A 24,208-nucleotide genomic window follows, 5' to 3' on the forward strand; every position below is an offset into this window, starting at 1 on the left:
GCCTTTGGCATTCTTATGTTAGCCTTAAATTGCGATATTCCTTAAGTCAAGTGCTGGCAAAAATACCGATCAAACCTTCCTGCTCCGTTTCTTGTTTTCAGACAATCCCTATTTCTGACAGGACTCTATAATTTTCAAACGAAACCATGTTTAAGTGTAAGTGAATGCAAATAATGTGTAAAATACAAAGTTTATTCGTACCTCGAGACAAGACAATCTTGCCATGGTATCTCAGGATCTAAAGTCATGCAGTAAGCGTGATCTTCATACTTGCGGTCCATTATTATAACTGGATCGCCCGGTGGTTTACGACATCTATTTTCGACTAAATCAAACGCTGGATGGGTCATTGGGACAAAAGGATGCCTGTGGGGCACCTGCAAACAAATAAAGATCTTTATTTAATGCATTCCGTGCCTGTTAGCAGGTATCGTACCACTGTACCAGTGAGAGACTCAAAAGGTCCAAACAGACTTTTCTCAGAAGCTCATATCTTTATTGTTAGTGGGTTTCACGCATAACATGATTGGGGTTTAATTGGATGAAAAATCCTAAATCCTGAAGGAATCACGTCCCAACCTAGTTGGCTTGCTTTCGGACGTTCTCATTGACATATGTGATCATTCAATGGTGTATCTTTTCAGCAGTTGCTTACAAAACGTTTTAACATCAAGATTTACATTGGAATGTTGTAGAAATAATAAATCAAGAGATAAGAATCAAACATAATAATCGTGAAGTCATGAGATCACTCGCCATCTTTGTGATCCACACGGCAATCGATAGGCTAAGCTGAAGTATCCCAAGAAAAGTTTCTTAACATCATCCGTGGGAAATATTTACAAGAAACTTTTACCAAAAGATATTTTTGATATTCATTTCAACAAAAAACCTAATTTTTTTTTTACCATACTTTCTATACTTAATTAAATGTCTAGAACAAAATTTAAAATCAGGAACGTCGATCTATCAAACCACTAGCAAGGCAAGCAGCTGCCATTTTTTACCTGAGACTTCCACGGTTGACAGCGAATACCGTACCTCGTCCAAGATCTGTGGTAGAAACAGTGCTCAGTTCAATTACTGTAATGGAAGTGTGGAAGCCGCTATCTTTAACTGAAAACGTTCTATCATTGCGACTTCATTTAAGCTGTGGCACATACCAACAAACTTAATACACACTACACAGTGTACAGGAGTCTAAAATTAACCGATCGATTTGGTCGTTGCTTACTGGGTTCGATTCCTGGCCGAGTTATGTTAAAAACTTTTAAAATAGTGAAATACCAATCGTCTGTTGTGTTGTGTACTGTAAACCAGCGAGAGCAAGTCAATACTAGCGTCACATCGCAAATATGATACAACATCGAATAAGGAGCAAAAGTTAAAAACTGCCTAGTTGTAGAACGCTACGAAAGAAAAATGCTACATAAGAATAAACAACACTACACGATGTAACATTATTTTAGTTAAAAGAGAAAACAATAAATACACAAAATAACGCAAACATTATTGGCTTCCATGGAGTCGTTCGTTACCTTGTTCCTCTGTAGTCGCCCATTTTAGTCCAGGGCAATGCGCAATCAATCATCTCAGAAATGTGAATAGCATTATGAAGCATTGTGAGTGCATCCCATTTGTCAGTGTTGTCTTCTCTCTTGAACAAAACCGCTTATTGAGTGTGAGAAAACTTTTTTAAAATAGCAAGGAAGTTGACACGATTGAAAATCGTATTTTGAATAGAGACCAGCCTTGCAATGCATGCCGCTGTAGCTGGTATTTTGTGTTTAGACTTCATCTCAATACTGTATACTATGTATAGTGTATAGCCTAAAACATATAAAAGTGTTGTATTCATAAAAAAAATGTTTGGTTCTATGCGTTCATCGCTCTCCCCGGGGACGAAAGCAAGTACCTCCACGTGGTCGTCCCCGCAAGTACCTACTTTGGGAAACTAAACTTGCTACAACTGTCGCTATAAAAGTCAACATGCGGAAGAACAATCATCAGAATGGTACCCCCAGACCAAGCACAGCGCCCTTGTCAGGGCGAACAGCACCAGCTGTTGTAGGTCAAGGAGTGACCATTCTGCAACTAAATGTTGAAGGCATCACTAACGCTAAACTAGACATCATCACACAGCTTGCCCACAACAACGATGCAGCGGTGATTCTCATCCAGGAAACCCATTGCTTGACCCCGGAGAAGCTTAAGATTCCACACTTTGATCTTGCTGCCTGCACCCTCAGCAATAAGCATGGAATAGCAACGTTCGTTAAAAAAGACCTTCACTGGATACTAGAGGCAACTTCCACAGCAGACGGTGATCTTGAATGGATCGCAGTACGAATACAGGATACGATTGTTGTAAATGTCTACAAACCTCCTCCAAGTAGACTTCTTTCGACATCACTACCACCATTTCCTGCACCCTGCATATATGCAGGGGATTTTAATTGCCGTCACACTGATTGGGGTTATTGCAACAACAACACTGATGGTGAAACTTTAAATGAATGGGCTTCCAAAAACGATCTTTCCCTTTTATATAATCCTCGGGAACCAGATAGTTTTCTATCCGGACGCTGGAACACAGGAACCAATCCTGACCTTGCTTTTGCAGGAGTACTCCAAGGCGAATCCATCCCAGATCGTAAAATCATAGAAAAATTTCCCAAATCTCAGCACAGACCCTCTATAATCTTTCCTGCATCCATTGTGCAACCGCCACCAACCAACCCAGTCAGACGCTGGAACTTTAGGAAGGCTAGATGGAAGCAATTCTCTGAAATCACGAGTAAACTAGTTCATACCCTACCCCCACCCAATAATGCAGATGTCAATACCTCCTACACAGCCTTCACAGATCTGCTTCGGCATGCAGCTAAACAGGCAATTCCCCGTGGCCAACGCAAGGAATACATACCATGCTGGGACGAAATGTGTCAAAGTATGTACGAAGACCTGAATGACTCCGAAACACCTGAAGACTTCCAAGAGAGGTCTGAAAGCCTGATGCAGCACCTCAACACCAAACGTCAGGAGCGATGGATTGAGACAGTCGAAGGTATAGACTTTACCCACTCCAGCCGTAAGGCATGGAACACGGTCAATCGCCTGACTGGAAGAAGTTCCAGAACTTGTTCGAAATGTCCTGTAACACCTAATGCCATTGCATCGCAGGTTGTGGAAAATGGACGACACCAACAAATAGACCGCAAATTTCAACGCAGACTCTCAAGCCTCACATCAGAAATGTGGAAGGATGACACGCGCAACAATGAACTAACTGAAGACTTTTCGACTGAAGAAATGAATGAAGCCATAAAGTTACTGAAAGCAGGGAAGGCCCCAGGACCAGACCTGATTCACCCCGAATTCATACAAAACTTAGGAAAGGAAATGATTAATTGGCTACGAAATTTTTATTCTCATTGCATGCGAACCCTAAAAATCCCTAAACTCTGGCGGAAAGCATTGATTGTTGCAGTCCCAAAACCAAACAAACCGGTAACTGACCCAAAGAGCTATCGCCCCATCTCCCTATTGTGCGTGCCATTCAAACTACTGGAGCGCGTCTTACACCGACGAATGGAACCCGTTATTGACCCCAAACTCCCACAAGAACAGGCGGGGTTTAGGAGAGGAAGATCAACAGTCGACCAAGTAACCTTGCTGACACAAAACATCGAAGATGGGTTTGAGGCCAACTTGAAGTCGGGAGCGGTCTTCCTCGACCTTACTGCGGCATATGATACTGTTTGGCACAGAGGACTCACTTACAAACTGCTGCAGATAATCCCAGATAGACACATGGTTAAGTTTATTGTAGAACTCATCTCCAACCGCAGCTTCATCCTTAAAACCAGCGACGGAAAGAAAAGTCGACAGAGACGTTTAAGAAATGGAGTTCCGCAGGGATCTGTTCTCTCCCCAATGTTGTTCAACATCTACATTTATGACCTTCCAAATACTTCCTCTAATAAATACGCATACGCAGATGACCTGGCTATTCTCTATTCTCACCGCAAATGGGAAACAGTGCAGAACACCTTGACTAAGGATATGGACATTCTATCTTCCTATCTGCACCAATGGCGCCTCAAGCTGAGTGAAGCGAAGACCGTGACTTCTGTCTTCCACCTATGTAATAGAGAGTCAAACAGGAAAATTAACATCAAAAATAACTGCCGAACACTTCCTTTCGAAGCCACACCCACATACCTTGGAGTTCGACTTGATCGGTCCCTGACATACCGCAAACACCTAGAACACTTACGCGGAAAAGTGACAGCTCGCACTGCTCTCATGAAACGTCTTGCTGGTACAAGGTGGGGTGCTAGCCCCTCAGTGCTGAGAACAAGTGGTTTAGCCTTAGTCTACGCCCCTGCTGAATACTGTGCTGCTACTTGGTGCAGAAGTGCCCATACTGACCTTGTCGATGTACCAATCAACAACTGCCTGCGAACTGTCACAGGTTGCCTCCGCCCAACTCCAACTGACTGTTTGCCTGTCCTTGCAAGCATTGAGCCAGCTGCACTACGGCGCCAACGTGCTGTTCTTTCCCTGAGCCGTAAAGCCCTAAACCCTGGCCATCCGCTACACACAACCACGCTGAGATATCCACCAAAGCAGCGGCTAAAATCAAGAAAGCCATTTGTACGCGCTGCACAAGACCTTCTGGCAGCCTCTGGTGGAAGCCCTAGCAAACAGTGGTGCCACGCGGCATGGTGTGAACAATGGTCAAGCAGCACGTCCCCACTTCGCCAAGTATTCAGATCCCCGTCCGAAAACCAGCTGGGACATGGCCTCTCTAGACTTGCCTCATCAAGGCGTAACCGTTTGCTCACTGGTGTTGGACGCTATGGTGCAGACATGTTGCGCTGGGGCTTGGCAGAGAGTGCTGCTTGTGAGTGTGGCGAAATGCAGACGGCAGCCCACATTATCAAGGATTGCCGGCTATACAGACCACCCCATGGTATGGAAGGCCTAATTTCCATCGATGACGACACCAGGCAGTGGCTAACCAACGGATGCCCTGACATATAGCGACAACACGAGAGAAGAAGATCGCTCTCCCAGTCCTGGTTCAGTGATATCGCCATCTGGCAATTATGCAACAACAAAAACGCTTTCATGCAATCAAGGCTTCCCACTGTGCTGCTGCATGGTGGGCAGTAAGGCGATTCGAAAATCAAATTTCAAGATTTAACCTATCGCTCATGGATTGTAGCAATATGTAGAGCATTCCCGTAAAATATTTTGTAATAAAATGCTCTAACTTTAAACATTGAAGCGTTTAAAGATTAGGTATTTACAACTTTTGATAAGGCGATTCACCAAACTAGATTGCGTAACGCCTGAATCACGTGATCCAAATACCGCTCTGTGATTGCGCAGTTCCATGGAAACGTGGTCTGTGACGACACACGACACAAATATTAGAGTTTCTGCAGGTGATTGCTTGGATGTAGCCTAATTTCTGCTCGGTGCTAAAACATTACTGAATCACGATGACAAATTGTATAAAATGTAGAGTTTGTTACAGATTAATGAAGTACAAGGCCTAGGAATTTCAATATTTGAAAATCAGTGTTAGAAAAAGTTCTGTGTTCTATTGAGTTCTAGTCTACTTCACAGTTTGTATGTAGTTATGTACCGTAGTCATAAGATCACAAAACTATAACGGTACCATACTCTTCAACTATCTTTTCAGTTAATAACGCTAAAATAATTGTAGACTGTTGTATCAGTAAGATAATGCCTAAAACTTGTACGAAGACTGTTAGAAGCGCTGAAAGCTCTGTCATTGGACCCGCGAAAGAACTCCCGACTGCAGATCTACCAACGCTACGAGTTGTCCTCGCATTCTGTGGTTTGTTGAAGGTAATATTGAAATTAAAAAATTTAGTTCTGGTTTTATCTTTTAGTTCTGGTTTTATCTTTAAGTTCTGGTTTATCTTTTAGAAGTAACATAATTTATGTACATCATATACCACAAACAGATTCCTCTTATTGCAATAATTATTAAACCACATTTTTTCCAGGCCATCAAATGCGATTACCACTTCCAACAGTCGCAAGGGAAGTAATGCGATGGGGTACAAGTTAAAAAGAAGCTGCTGTTTTGGTAAATGCTACACTTATTGATGTCGGATTTATTTCACCAGACGACCCTTCAATGATAGTAGACCAAAGCAAGATCCGGAGAGAAGTGGAAAAGGTTCGCAAGAGAGAAACAGAAGTAGATCGAGGAAAAAGATGAGAGGAAAAGTTACAGGGTATCTTCTTCGATGGGAAGGAGATTGAAACTGTTACTGTAGAAAAAGAGGATGGGGTTTTTAGGCAGAAACAAATAAAGCAAGAGCACATAGTTTTAGTTGGAGAACCGGGAGGCCAATACATTGGACATGTCACACCTTTTGGGAAAGCTGCAGAGCCCACAGCTGTTGAAATAACAAATTTTTTAAAGGAGGAATACCTCATCGACAACTGGTTGGTTGTAGGAGCAGACTCCACTGCTGTTAATACTGGGAAAAAATAATGGAATAATTGCCAGGTGTGAACGACACATTGGCCACCGTCTCCAATGGAATATATGCATGTTGCATACCAATGAGCTCCCATTGCGACATTTATTCCAAAATCTTGATAGAGCAACTTCTGGAAGTGCTTCCTTCAAAGGGCCGAATGGAAAAATTCTGCCGCATGTTGAAGACCTTGAATGGGATGCAAAATTTTAGCCAATTGAAGGCCCAAAATTGCAAGTACCACCTGAAATTATCTCTGATCTTTTCACAGATCAAAGATATCTTCTTCTTTTTGTAACATCAATTCAAGGTGGAAACATTTTAGACAGCTTGAAGCATTTGAAACCCGGTCCAATTTCTCATTCACGATGGCTTACACTCGCATGTCGGTTATGTCGTCTTTACATGTCAAAGCATGCTCTACAAGGGACGATTGTTGATGCTCTCCAGAAGTTGGTAGCATTTATTGCCACTAATTATGCTCCACTGTGGTTTGACATAAAAAGCAAGCCATACATTCACCATGCCCCATTTCATGTTCTCCGTGAGGTCCAGCTGCTACATCTTCTTCCTGCGGATAATCGGGAAGTTGTCGCTCCTTATATAAAGTCGTGGCATGCTCACAGTGAGAGCCTCCTTCCAGCGATGGTAAGCAATGACGACCCTGCTGTTCCATCTTTTGCTGTGAGAATTTTGGAAGACATTCGTAAGTGCAACAACACTGGTGATGTTTCCATCCGCACATTCACACCTCCAAAATTAAACTGGAATGCCGACTCACTGTACTCGTTAATTAATTGGGAGGATACCACACCTACAGAGTCCGTATTAACTTCTCACTTGACCTTGGACGAATTAAAGAATACGAAGTTCGAATGCGCTCATTTCCTTTGTCATTCTCATGCTGTGGAGCGCCTTATCCGGGAAGTGACCAACGCCTGCGGAAGTGTGGCTGGCTACCATGCAACGACGGGATGGCTATATTCGAGCTAGATTAGCTTCAAGGAGAGTCACTCCAAAAGCAAATACAAAATCCAACTTTGTTGCTATGACCACGATTTAATATTTGCTAATGAGCACGGTTATATCGTTCTGATTGCTTTTTCTGTTGATGTGGTTCAATATTGTAATTTTCTTGGCACATATTTTATAGGTAAACGTTAAAGTCGTACATTTCCAAGTGATTTTTAATTTGTAGTTGTTACTACGTCCATATGCATGAGGTTGTTGTATGTTAGTGTTTACTGCAGTCCTACAGCAAAGCAGATGTTTGACGATTTAAGACGATCGAGATTATACTCTTGATATAGAGTTGAATAAGCCACATTTGTTGCTGACTGAACAACAGCAGGGTTGCCAGAGTGATCATGAAGGATCGCGCAGAAGATGCTGAACCTGCTTTTGAAGAAAAAGTAACCATTACACTGGTTCTTATTGCAATTTAGCTCATTAGGGTTGCCAAATTTTTCTGTTTTTAGAATTTTGCACAGTTAAATTCTTAGAACAATTAGTTTCTGGCAACTCTGTCCTTGTTACAAACGCCTGATCATAAAATCGCCTCAATGTTTAAAGTTATGCAAAATACAAAAAAATTTGCTTTGAATTAGTGTTAGGAAAGGTTAAAGGTTGCTTGATTGATAGGTTAAATTTTGATTCTTCATAATTTTTGAAATTTCGAATCGCCTTAGTGGGCAGTTAATAAAAAAATTTAAAAAATGTTTATCCAAATGCAGCAACGAGAAAACACCACTTTAACTTACATGTTTTAAATTTAATCCTATTTTACCTATAAGCTTTATCACAATTAGCACAAAAATACCACACAAATTGTACGTTTTGTGGCTTGCTTATCTTATAGTTCGTTCAACTTTTTGTCTAGTCAAGAACGCGTAATCATCGTCGGCGTTAAGTGGTAGCAAGTACGGAAATATATAGTGATTGAGAAAAAGAACTTAGCTGACACTATCAATGTTGAACAGTACTCACAATTAAATCAGTAGGATGAATAAGCGTTATGTCGTCTTTTTATAACTTACTCGCATCACCAAAAGAAAATCTTCTTCATTAACGTCCAGCTGACCTCTTCGAAAAGTCCTTATGCTCAGGTAATATCTTTGATCAACTGCCAGGCGAATGTAATCACCGGGCAATTCATTCGGATCCCTTGGGGTGGGACCAGCAGAAAACACCCATGACTGCAGGTCAAGTCTAGCCAAGCTACATGGTCGAAGACGAACTCCTTGCTCTCCAAAATACTCTTCTTTCTCATACTTTTGAAGGTCGGTGTTCGCATCCAAGCATAAGTCCAGGTTTCTGTGCTTGATTTGAGTAACAATTCCTAAGAAAGAATATGAGGATAATGAGTGCCTATCAAAAACAGATTTTTTTTATTGCATGGCCTAGTGGTGAAAGGGTTTGACCAACAGTCGAAGAGATACAGTTTCGACACCCATCGAGCACACGCGGTTATGTCTTGACGATGGGTGTCTTACTTTTCCAAGATAGGGTGAGGCATATCGTCAACACTGTAACCAACACCGTTAGTGAACTTCAAGGCCTTAAGCTGCATTGTAAAAGTAACCATTCGCCCAAAGCTTACCAGAAAACCACCAAAGAAACCCGCTGTCTTCCAACCGACAGGGAAAGAAGATGATCTTCATCAAAGCGCCGCGTCTTCCTCCCTCTTCCCACTCCTCTGAACTTAACCGAGGCTTGGCGCACTTCGTTAAATTCGCGGAGTTTTGGATGAAGAATGGGTATCCCAGTATTCCTCTTACGCTAGCTCGTCGCTTATCTGCAGCTCGACCGAACGCGGTACTTTTAACCGGGCCAGGAATAAAACTAAAAGTGGTGTTGATACTAGCGGATGTGGATGTCAGACAGATGGAACTTAAACCTGAAAAAATTAAAGCAGTTAAATTATTTTCCGTTTGTGATTTCACCAAGTTTGTGTGGCGTTGAATGCCGTAATACAAAGATCGGTAAAAACGCAAGTACAAACCGTCGCAGCTACATCGCAAGAATGATCTGGTCTCCCTGTGCTTCATTTTCGTCGTTTCGTCTTTAGTTAAATTCTCATTAATCGACGGCTTCCAATTCCAGTACTGCGTTGGATCCCCTTTGTCACACCGTCGCATAATAGCGTAAGCGCGCATTGCGAACGAAGCAAGGCAACGTCCACTCTCGGCGTTCATCAAACGTCCTTCGTCCAGAACAATCCATCTGCGTCATTGATTGACTTCATGTTGCCATGGTTCCAAATAACATAAACATATTGAGTACTGTAATTCAGGGCTGTGGAGTCGGAGGGATTTTGCCGTGTCCGGAGTTGCCAGTTATAAACTGACGAAGCACGTCTTTTAGATGGAGACAGTTAAGTGCCTGCCAAATAGGTGCGCACATTGTGGCACCCGGTCATTTAGGTGCTATTCCCAGTAAAGTCTGATGCTTGATGGTAATACTGCTGACAGGGGTGTATGCAGGGTTTTTTAAGGGGGGAGGGGGGCATTCGCAATGCTTTTCAAATCGAAACGAAAACGAATTAAAAAAATGCCCATTAACTTATTATAACCAGCAAGTTATATTGTATAAGATTAGCCTACCATACTCAGGGTGCATTGACGACATTTTGTTAGTTTGGTTCAAGTTACTCATTTGGATAGATTTTTTATTTAAAATAAACAATATGATACAACACTCTTGACTTTTCGCATATAATGTTTTACGTAGACGACATAATTGGTTTACCCAACCCAGTGAACCACGCGTATTCAGGGTACTTTCAGCGGCGTACGCAAGATTTCGTTACTGGGAGAGGGGGCTTTCAATATAATTTGACATTTTTGATCAAGAGTAGCCTAATTTGACACACCGAATAGCACCTAATGACCGGGCTCCACAGTTCGCCGCGGTTAAATATCCTGACGCCAGTGCGTGTAATTGATAATTTGGCAGGCACCTAACTGTCTGCACCTGAAAAACGTGGACCCTAAACCGAGAAGTCTCAATCGTATATTTTTTGCCAGACTCCACAGCTCTGCTGTAACTATGGAATATGTCTTGTGACTTTTTAAATGCCAGGTCTACAAGACATGTAAAACTAAGCATTAAAATTACATAAGAATACGCAATCTTAGACTTATACCTCTGAGCAGCATGTTGTTGGGAGCATGGGGCGCTGCGGATCAGATCAAAACCTTTTTGAATATCATGAGTAATGCAGGAGCCGCAACCTCGCAAGAGAACGTAGGGACCAGCAGGAGTTTTCCCAAGCAGTGTGGAGCCTCTGACCATTCCGAGGGTTTTGGAATGCAATGCAAATAAATCCATTCTCATGTCGTGCAACGTCGCCTGTTGGAAAATGGCTTCAGATTTGTTAAGGTCAACATAAATGGTGTGGAAGAGATATGCAGTAGCAAATGCTTCCAGCACGTACAGTACATCGCAGGTGGCGGAAATGAAATGACAGGGTTTCAACTTTGGAAATTAAAAAACAAATTCAATAATTTTCAAAACAACGTAATCCATAAAAATTGTGATAACTATCATAAAAATACTTCAAAAGTAAACTAGATGGATGCTGGTACGCACACAATGGCCCAGATAGAAAATCAATCCTTGGGAATAAAAGCCTCAATTGGGTTATTAAATGTTTCATCACGTACACATTGATATAATGAAAGTAATAAAACAATGTTTGAATTGTCGGCTACGATACACAATGCGCAGACGATAAGTAAACGCAATTGAAACATTCTAACCTCCACAATACATTTTATATGTGATAACGCACCGTGAATTTCCGTGGATCATACACAAGCTTCAGTAAATTCTGTTGTGTTTTCAGCACCCCGGCGTCCGTTCTCCACCCAGGGAAGAAATAACTCCCATCTGCCTTGAACGCTTGGTAAGTGTGGGCCAGCCGTCTGTTACAAGGCTTGAAGACAAGTCGGTCGCCATGCTTAGGTGGTCCGGTTTCCAAACTCAAACATTCCTTGGTGCCGACGTTTACAAGAGAGGTGGACGACCACCAGTAGAACTGTTGTAGTTCGTCGTCTGTGTTGCAAGGCCACGGTCTGGCAAAGCCCGGGAAGTCAGGGTTGAGATTGATAGCTGAGAGACACCACTTCCGCTGCCAGTATTCTCCGTGGCGAGAGCGGATCGCAAACTTATGCTGCAAGTCAACGTTAGGAAAGACCCTAAAGAAGACTCGGTTGTCAAAGTGGCACACTCAAAAACTGTCGTATAATGCTAGTATATTATTGTACATAAAATTGCAATGTCTTTTTTAGATAACTTTTTTTCACTCATTCTCAACTTCAAAACCGAGGTCAAATCAACGGCTATTCATCAAGAGATATTAAAATGCTATATCTGGTCAACCCTTTATGCAATTCTGAAACTTGAACAGTGTCACAAAAAATGGAGAAACGGATTGATGCCTTCGAGCTCTGGACATATAGGCAAATATTAAAAAATTCATGAAAACGAAAGAACACTAAACATGAAAATTGAATGAGGCTGTTCACTAGGCATTTACTCAATAACACGATGCGTTCTAAAGAAGAAGTCCCCTGAAGAAGTCAGTCGTGTCTGATTGACGAAACGTCGAAATAAAAGCAGATTGCCACTTTAAACATCTTGTGATAGTTTAGCTTAATTTTCTCCAGTAGAACGCATCATGTTATTGATCACTAACGATATTATCCAAATTCAATTCAAGCAAAATTTTCTTACAAATAGTCAAACGAAGAAAATTGAATCATATTGGACACACAATGAGGCAAAACTCCTTACAAAGATTTAATAGATAAGATAAATGGTAAAAGAAACAAAAGTAGACAAAGAATGATTTGGACAACAAACATCTCATGATCGACAACAATGGCGCATTGCATCCAACCCACAATAAGAAGAAAGAACATAACGATGATGATTCCATCGATTCAAAAGCACTGATGAAAACAGTATAGTTTTCGAAACGTTTGCTGAACATGAGTTTAGTATCTACATTTTGGGATTTTTGTTTAGATTGACCAGGCGTTCCAACCATTTTGCTCCTAAATATCCTATTCAATGCACATTTTTTTCGAGAAAGTCACCACCAAATGGAATTAATTTCAGTCGTTACTGTACATCTCGTATCTTATTTTCTTACCTGGTGGATCCGTCTACCGAAGTGGTATCAAAACAGTTTGTGATGTTGCAAAACTTAACGCCGCTATCTTTTGTGTAGCACCATGGTCCTTTTGGATCCAACGAAGGATTCCGACAATAGTTGGTCCCGTTTGTCGCATCAAAATAAGGAGCTTCTAGCTGTTTCAAGGGATGGTAAAGCCCAGGTTTCGTCGGCCATTCAGCGCAGTTGCTCTCCTTTTCATATGACGACACTGCGCCGTGGTAACTCCCACCTCTCCCCATGACGCAACCCGGCAAATCCTCATTGTCTTTCTTCCCGTAATGTTGCCACGGATGGAAGCCACCGACCGGCTGATCATCGTGGTCATACCGGACTGCGTGTCCTGGTGGTTCGTCTGCGGACTTGGACAGGTCTTCATACGCGCCTGAAGATTTTGTAGCATAAGGTAAACGCTTATCACCTGTCTAGCAACACCTGTCTAGCATCACAGTCCGATGGTAAAAGCCTATGATACATAGATTTTCGAAAAACTGTTGAGAACAGCATATGCACTCGATCGTTGAATGTCAAATTAGAAGCAAACAGTTTTTTAAAATACCAAACAACTATCGAATTATCATACGAAAATGTCACAACTCACATTAAAACATAAACTTCATCAGCATAGAAAAAATCATTATCAGTCACGCATTGTACATTATATGTAGAAGTAGAATCATACCAGTGGTTTATTCCATTGAAAGAAAAGTCAATTTACCAATATACGATTTTCTTGTTCCCAGCAAAAGTTTCAAGATATGTTCATGAGTCTGTTTGTTCTTGTCTGCAGCAAGAGACCAATTCCGAGCAGCACAAAATAGCTGCGCATCTCCGAACGATCTCCGCTCTTTGAAAACCTTTTGTTAATTTTAACAAATAACATTTTCATAATTGACTTTTAAATTTTCATAAATTTTATTCAATGATGCTGCAAATTGCGCTTGTACAACAAATTAAATTTACATAAAAACTTCATTTTAACAAGCAATCTTATTAAACGAGGGTAAGTTTGAAAAAGTAAGGTATCGTTGTACAAAAAGCTACGCTCTAACTTCAGTTTTTTATTTTTTTATTATTAACGTTTCTGATCATCACAACGCAAACGAATACTGCCGGACATAGTACAAGTCCAGAAATAGGCAAAAGCAACAAAGCGCGAACGTCAAAACGTGCTTGCGACCGAAACAATATAACTTGGACTTTGCAAAGAACAAGCTTTGCGAAGTAACTTGCTGGTTGGCATGTCAAATGAAGTGCCTTGTAATAGTCTGGGAGCCAAACGCCATTTTTTCCCTTAACCTTGCATTGCGGTATTAAGTTTTTTTTACTGTTGATTTTGGTAGCCAAGGGTCTCTATTTTCAGAAACTGCTTGATGACATGTTGTCACCTTTGGGCAATTTGAGAAATTCAAGATGGCGTCCAAGATGGCCGCCATTACCTATAAATGACCATAACTCCCTATCCATTCACCTTAGGAAGGTGATTTTTGTCTCTATACCTAGGTTGTAGGGGTCAAGCTATCCATTAGAACTAATTATTATCTTAATATCGTATTACATAATGGTAATTTCCAAGATGGCGTCCAAGATGGCCGCCATTACCTATAAATGACCATAACTCCCTATCCACTCACCTTAGGAAGGTGATTTTTGTCTCTATACCTAGGTTGTAGGGGTCAAGCTATCCATTAGAACTAATTATTATCTTAATATCGTATTACATAATGGTAATTTCCAAGATAGCGTCCAAGATGGCCGCCATTACCTATAAATGGCCACAACTCCCTATCGATTCATCTTAGGAAGGTGATTTTTGTCTCTATACTTAAGTTGTAGGGGTCAAGCTATCCATTAGAACGAAGTATTATCTTAATATCGTATTACATAATGGTAATTAATTTCCAAGATGGCGTCCAAGATGGCCGTAGTAACACTAAATTATCTTACATAGTATTCTATGATGTCAGGTTATAGCAACCCGATTATAGCAGGCACAAAATATTGTGCATTTCATGTTAGCAGAGTTGCAACTACAAGCACGTGAACTGCATGGAGTAGTACTGTGGCATCCATATTTCATTAGACGTCGTACCATCTCTGGAGCTAGTTCGACTTCATCAGGTAGGGTAACTGGTTGAAGGGACTTGTTTTGGTCATCCTTTACCCAACCATATTTCGTTTGATCTATCGAAGTGTTTTGAATGCAGTAGCCTTCCCAATTATGAAATAGGAGGCGACGATGTCACAGCCAGAAAGTGCATGTGCCGTGAGTAGTCATTTGACTACCTGACAATGCTTCTGTACAGTTTTTTTCCTATATCAAGCACCGCGCTTCCTTTGATTGGGGACTCCATCAATACAACATTCTTGAGATTTGCCATGTGATGATAATGCAGCAACAGTACAAAGACGTCAGTGTCATCGGCAACGACGGTGATTTTGCTTTCAGCATTTTGCGCTGCACCACCCAAGACCTGTTGAACAATGACGTTATCCGCTTCTTCGTGTGAAGTTAACAGATCTGCCGTGAGATGACAACTCCACCTTCACTGATTTTGATTGGCACCGGATCTGCTCCTGTTACCACTAACTTATGATGTTGTGTGTTGTCCTCATGAAACTTCTTATCCTGGACAAAATCATCAACTATCAGTTGCTTCTTGTTTTTGGAAGAGGTTAGTAGAACCTTCTGCGCTGCCAGCAACTCTATCAGACACCTCAACTTGGAGAATTTTCTTTAAGGTAGATTTAGATTTCACAACCCTCATATCTCCAGTATCATCAAACATGGATGTTAAAACTGACGCAAGTTCATGACCAAGCACAACCTTGTCCCGCCCAATAACCTGCAGGCAAATCACCCTTGCGTAAATCTGGTTTGGGACAATTAAACGACGTGTGAGACTATCACTCCCGAATTCTTTGTATGCTTCATGCAACTCAACTGAATTCAGGATGCCGGACGAGTCTTTGATCATTACAACAAGTGATTCAAAGACACGATCAATGTTAGTTTGGCTATCAGACTTGGTTGCAGCTGAAGCCACATTTTTTCTGACAAGAAGCTATTTCGGCAATCCACATGATACCTTGCATCAGCTGCGTGAAGGTCGCTTACAGTGCTATCTACCCTTTGTCGCACAACTTCTGATAGCTCATCTTGACGCCGTTCGCAGGCTTCACGTATAGTTTGCTTGAGTGACTTCTTGCCACCTGCGCTGCCTATTTCCCGACATGAATATGCTGGTCGCCAACGTTTTGGGTGTTTCGGAAATTTTTCAAGCACACAAGTTTCACCACAAAACACACAATGTACTTTGAAGATAAACCCTGGTAGTGATGACCGTCTCCTGGTCTTAGGCGGAATGTAAAACGAGTAACTTTCTGGATTCTTCCTTTTATGCCTTTGAACCTGGAGGCTTGAAGTGTATGTTAAAGCACAGTTTCTGTGACATTTAACTGTGCATTCAGGATTTTCACTAACTTTTTCTTCAAGAAGTTCATGATACCTGTCCCCATAGATTTTGCTATGCTTGATAAAGTTTTGAATACTGACAGGACCAGTGTCTTTCAACGGTTCAGCCTTATTCTCACATCCAAATTTGAACACGAAAAAGCATTGTTCTCCATTCATGTTTCACTATTGGTGATCGTCATACTATATTATAGGCTACGGGCAGCAGGGCTTGATTAAGGCTGACGGGGCCCCGAGGCACAGCTAAGTTTAGGGGCCCCTATTGGCAATCGCTTTCAATGCAGAGCAGGAGTGCTCAACTGTTACTGCAAAATCGTTACACAATTTGAAATTGTTACTCAAAAATAACAACTGTGGACACACTGGCACAAAAACTTTCACTACCTACGCATACGGTACTAATGTAAAAAAAATGGGGTCCCTAAAACCAGGGGGCCTGAAGCCTGTGCCTCATGTGCATCATGGTTAATCGGTCCCTGACGGGCAGCACCTAAAAAGACAATAGTGAATTATTAGTGCCCGTCTACTACAATATGATATTTACATGGGATTTAGGCTACAGGGAGTTATGATATGCTCATTTATAGGTAATGGCGGCCATCTTGGACGCCATCTTGGAAATTACCATTATGTATGTAATACGATATTAAGATAATTCTTAGTTCTAATGGATAGCTTGACCCCTACAACCTAGGTATAAAGACAAAAATCACCTTCCTAAGGTGAATGGATAGGAAATTATGGTCATTTATAGGTAATGGCGGCCATCTTGGAAATTACCATTATGTAATACGATATTAAGATAATACTTCGTTTTATGGATAGCTTGACCCCTATAACTTAAGCATAGAGACAAAAATCACCTTCCTAAGGTAAATGAATAGGGAGTTATGGCCATTTTTTGGTAATGGCGGCCATCTTGGACGCCATCTTGAAAATTACCATTATGTAATACGATATTAAGATAATAATTAGTTCTAATGGATAGCTTGACCCCTACAACCTAGGTATAGAGACAAAAATCACCTTCCTAAGGTGAATGGATAGGGAGTTATGGTCATTTATAGATAATGGCGGCCATCTTGGACGCCATCTTGAATTTCTCAAATTGCCCAAAGGTGACAACATGTCATCAAGCAGTTTCTGAAAGTAGAGACCCTTGGCTACCAAAATCAACAGTAAAAAAAACTTAATACAACAATACAGGGTCAACCATCCCCGCTCCCGGACTATAAGTGCTTGGTCAGTGGTCACCAGTTGGAAACCCTGTTAGAAGTCTACTTTGTTTGATTACTTCATACACTGTGTCCATCCCCAGACAGCAAAATCCGTCATTTTTGCATTGATTCAACGTCTGCAGACGTTAAATCAATGTAAAAATGACGGATCTTGCTGTCTGGGTGACGCTATCCAACAACAGTTTGCGTTGAAAGCAGGGTTCTTATTCAAAGCAATTACCCTGAAACAGTTGATGTCTTGCTCGTTGTGATCGGATTCCATCACAGAAAAGCCGGGAGGACAAGGCTCAAAACAAGGCTGCGTGTTGCACGGAATCGCCTTGTATCGTTTCCCGTCGTTGCAATCCATCTTGCCATGCCTGGCGCACTCACGAAGTATTTGCTTCGTTCCGTTGCCGCATGACTTGGAGCATGTGGAGCGGGGGATGTATGGCCATGGTACCGCTTTTTGTCGTGAAAGTACCCACAATCGAAAACAATGAATAAAGCAACAACGTTTAAAATACAAATTACAATCGCAAATTTTAGGTTATGTGTTAAAATAGACAAAGTGAAATAATTACATTTTCTGAACTAAAATGAACCAAAGATCGAGATTCTAGTCAGATATTGAGCCTGTACGAATTGCAACGATGAAACTCGAAGCTTTTGTTTAGTAGGTTTGAAATTCAAAAGATAAGTATTCTTGGCGTTCGATTTCACAGAGTAAAACCATATTGGAAGTGTGTCGTTATATTCCAGAGATTTCTAAAAGCACGACATGCAAAATCGCCTGTTGAGAGTAGGGTGCGATAAACAAAGTGCTACAAAACGTTCTTTCACACCGCAAATATTATTAATATAATTCATCAACTCGCGCTGTAAGAAGCATAAATTCAAAAATTAAGCTAATTAAACCGTGCGAACGCTGATCTACCTCTGCCTGAGCAAATTGCTTTTCTGTCTGTTTCAAGCATATTGAAGTCGGTTGTATCTTCACTGATTCGATCCGTCATGTTCAAATGCTGGCCTGGGCCTTTTTTACTGAGACTCAAATATCGAATCCTTCGGTATCCTTCAGGCAAGACCGACCGAGGAAAAGTGACACGAATCCGGTAGGAATATGGTTCACCTGAAATATTATTTGGCAAAGTCATGACCGTGATGGCTTATCCCAGACGAGAAAATCAGTCGTTTTTTACATTGATTCAACGTCTGCAGAAATCTTTGTTGACATTGAAATGCGCAAGGTGGTTGTCGTCGTCGTCGTGTGAGCGTCTGGGGCCGAAGGTCTATCCTTTTACCACCCCAGATTCACGATGTTCCCAAACTACACTGGAAGGCTACTAGAGAGCAGCCAGTCTTTGGTTTCATCATCCATGACACGCAAACCTTCCACTCCGTTAGGTGGCTTGAAGATGGAGCAGTCATTGATGATGTGGTCTGCGGTCTGTTCCTCGGCACCACATTCACAGGAGGAGGAAGAGGCCATTCCCCATTGGTGCATGGTTGAGCGGAAAAGCCCGACGCCCGTACGGAGACGGTTGAGGCGCACCCATGCCTGTCTTGGTAGTGTTAGACCGATGGGGCGTGTGTCGGCGTCGGGGATGAACGAATAGAGTCTGGTGGCGGTTGACTTCCATTCAGAACTCCATTTATGGTCTGCCCAAGCAGCCGCAGAGATGTCTTGTACATCAGCTTCGTTGATCAGAAGCCGAGCGGCTGGCACGAATGGGTGTCTTGATTTCAGTCGACGGGGTGCTCGTTTGGGAGAGCAGAGATCTTGTGGTGGAGAAGGTGGTTAGGCTCCAGTACCCGTCGACCGAGGGACAGAGTGGCTTCTTCGCGACGAAGCTCAGCGGGTTGGATGCCAGCGAGAATGGGGAGATTGTCCAATGGTGTGGGACGCAGGAATCCGGTCACTGTGCGCAGGGCGCTGTTTATGGCAGTGTCGATGTTATGGCAGTGAGCACTGCGGCACCAAACAGGTGCACAGTACTCTGCTGAAGAGTAGACAAGGGCTAAGGCTGCTATACGCAAAGTGTCGGCCCTCGCCCCCCAGCTAGAGCCTGCCAGGCGCTTGAGTAGCGCAGCGCGGGATGTGAGTTTCTTGCGCAGTGACAGTGCAAGGTGGTAAAATCTATAAACAGAATTAATATTTTTTTATTTTTATATCCATCATATGAAAATTTGAATAAAAAGATTTTAGTAAATTGTTTGGCTATCGCAGAGTTAATAATAGCATGGTGTATTTTGTTTTATTTCATAATAGTCTTATTTTCATTTTTGTTTCGCGAAACAAACATGGTTTTATTTCAGGGCTTTACAACAATAGCTAAGGTGTTTCATTTCCATCCGCTTTCACTTTGCATCAAACAGTATTTACGATGTGACCTTACTGTTGCCCGGACTTATCCTTACTTTTACATGCAAGAACTCAATCAGTAACACTTCTGAAGTCTTCGAAATGATACAATGGCGAAGACATGCAAGTTCATCACTGAACTGATCGAAAATGACATCTCACAAGACAGGGTGTTTCAAAAGCGTTAAAATAGCGTATAGTCGCCTAAGAAAAGCGGCCATGACCAGAGAACCGGTCGTTCTTTTCCCAATAGTGCTGCAGATACAACGAAAATTCCACTTTCCCGTTCCTAAGTAGTAGTAGTAGTCCAGTTTTAATCCGGTGATGTCCCCGTTACCGAGGGTGGCCGGATTCACCTCCAAGTGCCCCAATCGTCTTCACACCCTGCCTCCACATCGATCTGTCTAGCGCGTCCTCTCTTGTCAAGCCCACCTTGCTACTTTCTTCCTCAACTTGCTTTTTCCACGTTTTCTTTGGTCTTCCTTGTTTTCTACGACCCTCCACTCGCAACTCCAGCGCTCTTCTCAAAACATCATCTTCATCCCTTCTCAAAAGATGCCCATACCACCTCACTCCATTCGCTTTCGCCAACTTATCAACACTCTCATTCAACCCAAGCAAGCTCAGAAGTTCTTGGGTATTCCTTTTGTCCATCAGCTTTACACCACACATTGCTCTCAGCATCGCTCTCTCAGTTCTTCTTAAAATCGCCAATTCGTTTTCCCGTAAGCACCATGTCTCACTTCCGTACAGCATTGCAGATCTCACACAACTAGTATAAATTCTTCCTCTCATTTTCAACGGAAATCTTCTACCACATAACAACTCTCGACACTCTCTAAATTTCACCCAACCAAACCTTACTCTCGCAGTCACTGCCGCTTCACAACCACCACTGGCATTCAATCTATCTCCTAGATAGCAAAAGGCATTTACTGATTCAACCTCGTCATTCAGCTTTTCAACAGGACCAATCATTCCTTCCTCAATCTTCTTGCATCTTTCACATTCAAAACCATCTCCAGATCTGCATGTCACTCTCTTCATCTTTGCACATCTTCCATGCACCCATTTCTTGCATTTCGTACATGTAACAGAATTTGCCATCACTCTTCTTCCGCAGACGCCACATGGGTCAATTTTGCTCATTGTGATTTCCCCTTCCGTTCCGCTTATTACGACCTTTGTCTTTTTGATGTTCACACGCATACCTTTACATTCAAACGATTCCTTCCACTTCTCAAATTTCCCTCTCAGACCTTCCATTGTGTCACTCAATAAAACCAAATCATCGGCGTACAGTATTTCCATTAATGAATCTTCTACAATGGCAAAGATTAGAGGAGAGAGGACAGAACCCTGGTGTACACCGACATTCACAGAAAACTCGTCTGAGAGGGCAGATCCAACGCGAACTCTCGTCCTTGCACCGTCGTAAAGACCCATTACGGCTTGCACGAGAGCTTTGCAATAAATATTGTTCCTTTGCAATAAATATTCAATCCACCAGCACAACAATCAATCGCTAAGAAAACAAGTAAAATTAAAAGAATAAATTTGCAAAAAATTGATGATGTTTAAAAGGAGTCAAGCACTTACAATCCCAAAGCTGAAATCTGTTTCGGTAAGAAAAATCACATGACGTCATTAGAACTTTCAACGTAACCCTGCCCGATGGTCTTGTCACGTTCAGGGTGAGACACAGTCCTGAGTGTTCGTTACGTAGTAATCCACGTAATCGTATCCGTCGACCAATCATGTAGCGCCACCAGTACCGCTTCAACTCCGGACTCTGCTGCCCAGGACATCTGGTGAACGCCCTGAACAACAAGGAGTAGCTAACTTTTCGCAATCTCTACAAATCAGCATCTACAGTAATTTTTTTTATACAGCTACGATTACTAATCCAGCATATAGCTTATCATTCTATTCCAGACAGCAAAATCTGACATTTTTACATGTAAAAATTTTTACAAGTAAATTTACATGTAATGCAAAAATGACGGATTTTGCTATCTGGATATGTACAAACCATGGAATGGCAGTGCTTCCCAGCCCTGAGGGATCATTTTCATATCTGACATCCACGCATTTGTGTGTGGCCCAGTTTTGTATCACAAACGTCCCGTCGAAGCGAAAGCCAAGAGGGCAACTTCCGGGCTCGTCGCTTTGATCTGTGCACTCGTAATAGCCGTTGCACACCTGTGGTGGAATCGTGCAACGAATTATCGAAATTGCACCATGATAGGAACCGAAAAAGCCTGTTATTGACAAGAAATTATTATAACATCATTCCATCTATGTCTATTGTCTAAATGTATCAATCAATTTTATTTCGGCATAGCTCCACATTCATTTCAATTTACAATAGCAGAAAATGTAACATATTATGGCAACGTAACAATGCATGCCGTGAAAGCCAAATACTTGTTGTTATCGGAACTACGTGACATTATTCATAAAACTCAGTAGCCTACCATTCGCTTTTAAAGCTATTCTCCCAAAGTTTGTAACTGCTTAGTTTCCAAACTTACCTTCTATTTGATACAACAAGCTAAGTTTAATATTTCTCATTTTATAAAAAAAAATTAACGTTATTTATCGTGTAAGCAAAAGGCAGCAACGATTTTTTTAACACAAGCAGCTATTTACTTGGGTATCTTTGATGCAGTGGTTATAAGTTTCGCATGCGAATCCGTTTGCCCCACATTTAAATTCCTTGTTATCCTTTTCCAATCCAAAGCCTTCGTCATTGTAAGCTCTCGGTTTGATTGTAAATATTTTTTTCCGTTCTTCTAGGTCGCTGGAGATTCTACCTGACTTCTTTATTCTGCAAAATTATGTAAAAGTCCAAACAGCATGGTTGCCTACACGTTGCAAAGGATGTTGTTTTCCTGCTCGCAAAGTTTGTCATTTTTATGTTGGTTCAACATCTGCAGACATTGAATCGACAATCAATCGATTTATAAAGGACAAATTTTGTCTGCAGGGAAGCTTTCAAACAAAAGCTTGCGGATTTTTAAATTGCGCTTTCTGCTTACTCGGATGGCGTACATCTTGATGTTGGACATTCTTCCACATCAATCTTGGTGGTGCCACAGTTGATGCATGACTTGATCCTCATCCGTTTTCCTCCAGAACAATCGCGTGTACAAGAGCTCCATGCTGACCAGTCGCTCCAACTGAATCAGGTTTCAAAAATGCAATTGACAAAACGCATTAAATGCAGCAAATGCCGAGACAAATGCTACGCAAACGGCATGAATCTTGACGAAAAAATAAAGAAATTCAGTTTTACTGTAAATACTCAACATCAATTGACCTTTCCGCGTACGCACAGAATCCGCATGTATGTCTGCACTCATCAACTACTGACTGCCTGATGCAATGCCCCATCGCTCTGCTTAAGCTGCAATATCCTTGTTTTTGTGATATGTCTCCACATAATGAGTGGACTGTTGACCGTCGCTGCCTTCGAACAATCTTGCTGTCTGGAAAACTGGCTGAAGGCATCGCTAAACTATCGAAGCTTCTCCCTGGCGGACCAACTTCTCGCTTTCTTCGTTTTTCTCCAGCTTGCAACAAAAAGACAGTTCAGTGGATAAATAGTAGACGCGTATTGTTTTGATATACATTATGCATAGAAGAACTAATATTTTCAAGTAAACTACAAAAAAATAAAAAATATTTTAATGAAATTAAAAAAAAATATGCATCAACCTGCTCATAATCTTTTAAAAAGAAAGGTCTGAAAAAATGAACTTTTAATAACCTCTTCGATCCTCATGCGGCTCTTCACCGATTCCGTCCACGCAGGGAAGATAATGCAAATAGACTATAAGGTGACAGGCTGTCGCGAAAAATAGTTAAAAGCCTGTCTGATTGGAAACAACCAAAAGTCACCGGGTTGAACAGTTTTTAATTGAAACATAATGTGAGGAAAGAGGAATAGCAGAAAGAGATAAGAACCAAAAGTTAGACTGCCTTAAAGGACTGATGATGAAGTAGACATTGCACCGTAGGCTAACCACACATCGGCAACTAAAACCCCACATGAGGATCCAAAACCCCAACACTGCGCACTAGTGCCCTAGCGTTTGTGTACAGTGCTGCCGAATATACTTCTCCAGTCTGGTGCCGCAGCACACACGCGGGAAAAGTAGATATCGCCCTTAACGACACCATGCGCATAATCACTGAATGCCTGCGTCCAACTCCCACAGACTTACTACCAGTGCTTTCAGGCATCGCCCCACCAAAACTACGCAGAGAGAATTCCACCGTACGGCTCGCATTAAAGGCAGAGGTCAATGATCGCCATCTCCTCCACAATGTAGTCCTTGACGCACAACAGCTCACACGTCAACGCCAGCTTTCCAGGCACCCTTTTTCTCGATACGTTGTGGCGCTTCATGAAGGTCACTTGACCTGATGAAGTCATGG

The 24,208-nt window shown here is 41.8% G+C and overlaps 1 protein-coding gene across 1 annotated transcript in view; it reads right to left on the minus strand.

The window, feature by feature from the left end:
- The window catches only part of LOC145778987 (uncharacterized), a 57,169-nt gene extending 33,891 nt beyond the window's left edge, over positions 1–23,278 (minus strand). Inside the window, exons 1-17 of the mRNA XM_082590568.1 lie at positions 23,088–23,278; positions 22,807–22,947; positions 22,418–22,595; positions 21,798–21,967; positions 21,365–21,585; positions 18,332–18,532; positions 17,642–17,853; positions 13,427–13,565; positions 12,688–13,093; positions 11,323–11,728; positions 10,675–10,880; positions 9,532–9,752; positions 9,130–9,426; positions 8,563–8,868; positions 1,539–1,653; positions 1,008–1,053; positions 202–377 (exon numbers count right to left, since the gene is read on the minus strand). Of these exons, the coding sequence (XP_082446694.1) occupies positions 202–377; positions 1,008–1,053; positions 1,539–1,653; positions 8,563–8,868; positions 9,130–9,426; positions 9,532–9,752; positions 10,675–10,880; positions 11,323–11,728; positions 12,688–13,093; positions 13,427–13,565; positions 17,642–17,853; positions 18,332–18,532; positions 21,365–21,585; positions 21,798–21,967; positions 22,418–22,595; positions 22,807–22,947; positions 23,088–23,278 (3,632 nt within the window). The remainder of the gene's footprint in view (positions 1–201; positions 378–1,007; positions 1,054–1,538; positions 1,654–8,562; positions 8,869–9,129; positions 9,427–9,531; positions 9,753–10,674; positions 10,881–11,322; positions 11,729–12,687; positions 13,094–13,426; positions 13,566–17,641; positions 17,854–18,331; positions 18,533–21,364; positions 21,586–21,797; positions 21,968–22,417; positions 22,596–22,806; positions 22,948–23,087) is intronic.
- Positions 23,279–24,208: the final 930 nt, after the last annotated feature.

This window comes from Aplidium turbinatum, chromosome 10 (assembly GCF_918807975.1).
Source record: "Aplidium turbinatum chromosome 10, kaAplTurb1.1, whole genome shotgun sequence".
Taxonomy (NCBI): domain Eukaryota; kingdom Metazoa; phylum Chordata; class Ascidiacea; order Aplousobranchia; family Polyclinidae; genus Aplidium; species Aplidium turbinatum.